This window comes from Centroberyx gerrardi, chromosome 22 (assembly GCF_048128805.1).
Source record: "Centroberyx gerrardi isolate f3 chromosome 22, fCenGer3.hap1.cur.20231027, whole genome shotgun sequence".
NCBI classification, from domain to species: Eukaryota; Metazoa; Chordata; class Actinopteri; order Beryciformes; family Berycidae; genus Centroberyx; species Centroberyx gerrardi.
In genome coordinates, this window is record NC_136018.1 from 2819538 (window position 1) to 2824537 (window position 5000).

General features: G+C 41.9%; 1 protein-coding gene across 1 annotated transcript in view; it reads right to left on the reverse strand.

Annotated features, from left to right (window-relative positions):
• Positions 1-5000, reverse strand: part of LOC139917020 (disco-interacting protein 2 homolog C-like) — a 56578-nt gene that overhangs the window by 38299 nt on the left and 13279 nt on the right. The window contains 3 exon segments of the mRNA XM_078291526.1: positions 1369-1479; positions 2074-2165; positions 4484-4681. Of these exon segments, the coding sequence (XP_078147652.1) occupies positions 1369-1479; positions 2074-2165; positions 4484-4681 (401 nt within the window).

Here is a 5000-nt window from a genome sequence, read left to right on the forward strand (position 1 = left end):
ACAAACCACTTATTAGCACCTTATTCTGCACTATTGTTTTCTGGGACTGCAGATGGAAATTAGCAAATAGCTATAATCTGGTGCAAAGCATTTTTTCTCTTTTCTGAGATCAGTGTTCTCTTTTGCACATGGTCCCTGACAAATACATTTAATAAACTAAAACTAAACTAAACTAAACTACAAATATACCCCAATAACTTTGGGTTTTCCCTCAATAGTCTCCTAATTAGCGCTTATAGCAGTCAGTAAGGAAGCTGTTGCACATGAACTGGGCTTTTAGTCTGCTTTGATCAGGCTTATAAGGTGCTAGTATCATACTGAGGGAAATCATAAAACTATTGAGGGAAAACCCCATAGTTTATAGTTAGTATGTGTTCCCTAATTGAAGCATACTGTGGCCGTCCATCCACTTCAACAAACACTCATTCAGTGCAAATAAACAACACAGGTGTAGAAGTCTTTTTTCATGCTTGCTGCACTGCTGCTGCTGCACTGTTTCTCCAGCTGTAAGAGGATTTCTGTGGAAACTCCTGCAGTACGGATGCAGGATGGGGGGAAGGGGTTCAACACTGGCTGCTGCTGTATCTGCAGCAGGAGAGGTTTAACTCCACTCTGAGTCCTCACTGGCCCTACTATGGTTATGGTGCAGCAGGGATAAGCAACTGTGTGAGAGAGGGAGAGAGTCTGCAGGTTTTCACTCCAACCAAGCTGATTTCACCTCCAACCAGAGAGGAAGAGCTAACCAGTGACATCACCTGCCATAGTCTTTGTAATTGATTCAAGGCACGCGCAAAGTTAGAAGAAGAAGAAGAAGAAGAAGTTGCTGAATGTGTCGGGGTGGAGAGTGTTTCTCCTCTGAAACCTAAAGGAAAGGGACTGAGGAGCTGATGGGCTGCAGCTGTGGCTGAAGATAGGAGACGGGGTGCGCTTGATTCGCTGCGCGGCACCGTCAGGCGTTGACACGTTGCTACAGGGTGACGCTTTTTCAATGTAAACAAGCACGGAATTTGTGATAAGCTGCGACCTATTTGGCTCGGAGGAATCGAATAGAGAAAAGGCCAATTTGCAAACGGCAAGATTAGAACCAGCTGAGCTAAAGCTCCGGTGAGGGAGAAACTTAGAGCTGTTGTGTCCCTGGATCTCTGGCTGTACATGTAGATTTCGATTTATTGAGTTTGAGTGTGATGAAAGATTTTCTCCAATATTGTACTTGATTCATGGACCAAAGATTACCTGCAGCTCTAAAACACCTCGCTCAGAAATCCAGTTTGGACCAAACTCCAAACTGCATTCAAAATTGCAGAAGTTCATATTGCGATTTCGATATTTTTTCGATTAACTGTTCAGTAGCTCCGGTGGATTTCATACCTTGCGGGTCAGAGGCACCTCTATGGGAACAGGCACCACCTCGGCCAGCAGACAGCCGTAGAAAGCCACCATGAAGGCCACCGGGTCGTTGTTGGGAAACACCAGCGCCACCTGGAGGAGGAGTGGAGACAGCAGCCGGGGCAACAGATTCAGAAATGCTCACTTCTGTCCACACCCGTCCCTTTTATTCCAGCTGGGCGGAGCTTACGGTTAGGAAGATTTCTATCTATTCTATTTCTGAACTGAATTGTAGTTGTACTTTTAAAAAATGTATTCAAGTGCAACATTGCACATGGAAAAATATGGTGCCACTTGATATTTTCTGTGGCAACAAACTCCAAAACAAGCTGAGATGTATTCTGCTGTTCCAGTATAATGGTGATGAATGGAGGAGAGGAGGAGACGAAAACACGGAGCAAGAGGTTTAATAATAATAATTATAATAATGACTACATCTGTATAGCAATTTTGTATTGCATTTTTCTTCACAAACTTACAAATTGTAAAGTAAAAAGGAACAAAAACAACATACTGTACCAACTAGCAATCAGTTTTAATAAAGCGAAGTCTCGCATCGCCGATTCCATCAAGGCCAACTCGCCGAAATCCACAAAACATATTGGACTCCCCACAAACAAATTAACAACACCGCTGCAGCAAAATGAGCACAAAGACAAATAACCAAAAAAAGAGCGTGTGACTCACCCGGTCCCCCGGTCGCACCATGGGCTCCTGCTTGCTGCCCAGTTTGTGGAGGATGTTGTACGCAAGCTTGATGCTGCGAGACCACAGCTTCCCTACAGGGAGCGGGACACAGGATGAGAGTGTGTGAGTGTGTGAGTGTGTGTGAGAGAGAGAGTTCTTGTACCTACAGGATATGAGTATGTGTGTGTGTGTGTGTGTGTGTTCTTGCACTTCTGTTGTGAGGATCAAATGTCCTCACAAGGATAGACAGTTGGAGAAAATCCTCCAAAGTGACGACATTCAAGGGTTTGGATCAGTGTTAAGGCTTAGGGAGTAAGTGTAATTTAATGGAATATCCTCAGAAATATAGCAAGGTCACATCCCTGTTAGACTCTATTTTCAAACTCAGGACAGACCTCGAGCAGATTATAGGTAGGATATATGAGCTTCTCAATCTACACAATCTGACAACTTTAGACTATCTTAAGAACGGGTGGGAAGAGGAAATCTGGCAGAAAATTATTCGAAGAATTCACTCATCATCCATCTGTCAACGGCATGCTGTTGTACAATTCAAGGTGGTACATCGACTTCATTGGTGTAAAGTTAGACTGTCTAGAATTAGACCAGATTTGGATCCTACATGTGATCGGTGCAAAGAAGCTCCTGCAAGTTTATTACATATGTTTTGGACGTGTCCAGGACTACATCATTTCTGGGAATCTATTTTTGATACCTTCTCGAAAGTCTAGAGGAGCCAATAGACCACTCCCCTTATACTGCATTATTTGGTGTTGCACCTCCAACTAAATAATTATAAGTGCAACATGCTGGTCTTTTGCACTCTGTTAGCCAGGCGACTAATACTGATCAAAGAGGTTATGCAATATCTCAAACTAGAGAGGATAAGATATTCTCTCCAAGGGTCCGTACTGAGATTCTATACAATTTGGCAGCCCTTCCTGACATTTGTGGAAAATATGGAAGCCGAGAATGTAACCCCGTAGTACTTTTTACTCTCAATTTTTTATTTTTTTTTCTATAATTTTGGAATATGACTAGCTTTATTTCATTGGTGCGGGTCTGAGGGGTGGGTGGTATGGGCGGGCTCAGGGGTTTGGTACTGTTTGTACTTTGTATACTGTGAAAATCTTTAATAAAAAGAAAGACAAAAACCTTGATTCAAAAAAAATACAGCAAGGTAATGTAGGGTTAGACTGATATATTGGGTCGATATTGGCCTTTTACTAAATATTGAATATCGGCCGGTCAGTATCGTCCATCTCTGATCATGTGATGGAGGTTCCAGCTACAGAAGAACAGTCTGGGAAACCTGAAGAGATCATTTCCTTTCTTTGCACATTTTATGTTTTCATTTGATTGTTCTATAATGTTTGTAGTAAATTAATTCTCCATTTAAAGGCAGTAATGTAGCCCAGAGTTTCTCTACCATTGAACTGATGGATTAAAGAGCAGCTGACACTAAAAGAATTTGGGTTTCAGTGGAGAGTTTTAGTGTCAAATTTAAAGATATTCAGTATTGGCACAAAATATCAAACAGCTTCGGCCTTTAAAAACTCATAATAGTCTAACCCTGATTTAAACGTGTGTGTGTGTGTGTGTGTGTGTGTATGCATACAAAGCATCAGATCACCACACAAATGATATTCATGGGTGTATTCATGTGGTGGATGTGCATATGTGAGTGTGAGCAGGTAACATGAGTGTGTGTGTGTGTGTGTGTGTGTGTCTGCATTATGGGAGTGTGTTTTTTCTAGAAGCCCCTTGGAGTTTCTTTTGTATCTTGTAAGAAAAAAAAAAAAAAAAAATTATATTTTTCATTTACATTTCAGGCATTTAGTGGTCACTTTTATTCAGAGCAACTTACAGTGAGCGAGTAGAACAACAGTAGAAAAAGATTCAATTCATAGATCACCAAAACACTTCAACTTGTGTGTTTTACTGCTGCGAAATAAAAATAAAATAAGCGAAATAATGAACTCAACGTCATTTGTTATTACTAGTATACATATAGGTGTGTATATATATGAATATGTGTGTATATATGTGTACATATACTGTATATACTTGCTCATAATTTGGTGCCGTTTTTTTTACCTGGCTATGTGCTGAAAAGTATTTTTATCTCACAATGTTTTAATTTAACTTATGTGATTCAGACGACTTGTCAGCTGCCATGTGACTACTTAATAAACTTAAACTTAAGACTTATTTTTATGTCCTTTTACTGGCTCTTGAAGCTGTTATTTGTGCTGTTAAGTTGTCTTAAATTTGTGTCTGGTGTCTGTTTTTGTCTCTGTTATATGTGTTTCTGTGTTTTTAATTCTAGTTTTTTGTAAGCTTGGTTTTGAAAGGTAAAGTAAACTGTGTGTGTGTGTGTGTGTGTGTGTGTGTGTGTGTGTGTGTGTACCGTATGTGAGCACGTAGAGGGGCTTCCCGGCGGTGTCCAGGCTGGTGAGGCAGGGGGCTTTAGGGGAGATGGTTCCCCAGCGCTGCAGCGCCGCCTCCAGGGAGGGGGGCCAGTTGGTGACGACGCCCAGCGCCTCGCCCCGCACCGGCATCATCTCCGCCCCCTCCGGCCGCGGCTGCTTGGGGTCCGGCTGCTGGACTGGAGACGAGGAGGGAAATTATATTGTCAGTGGCCAGCGCACAAACCCAAAACCTTCTTCACATTTTGTCCTTTTTTTTGTCTTCTTCTTTTTTTCAAGAGCCAAAATCGACCCGGGCAACCGGAGACGAGACACCTCACTCTATAGCTGGGCGCCATGCAGCTTCATCAAACTGGTAAAAATCACTTGTCACACTTTATTTGGTACTCAAATTATCACTAAAAAGTCACTAAAAGGTCTACTGAGTTTCAAGTGATACTCATACTTGTGTGAAAAGTAGTCTATAGCTATTCAGAGTCTGGGCAGGGCTTGATCTTA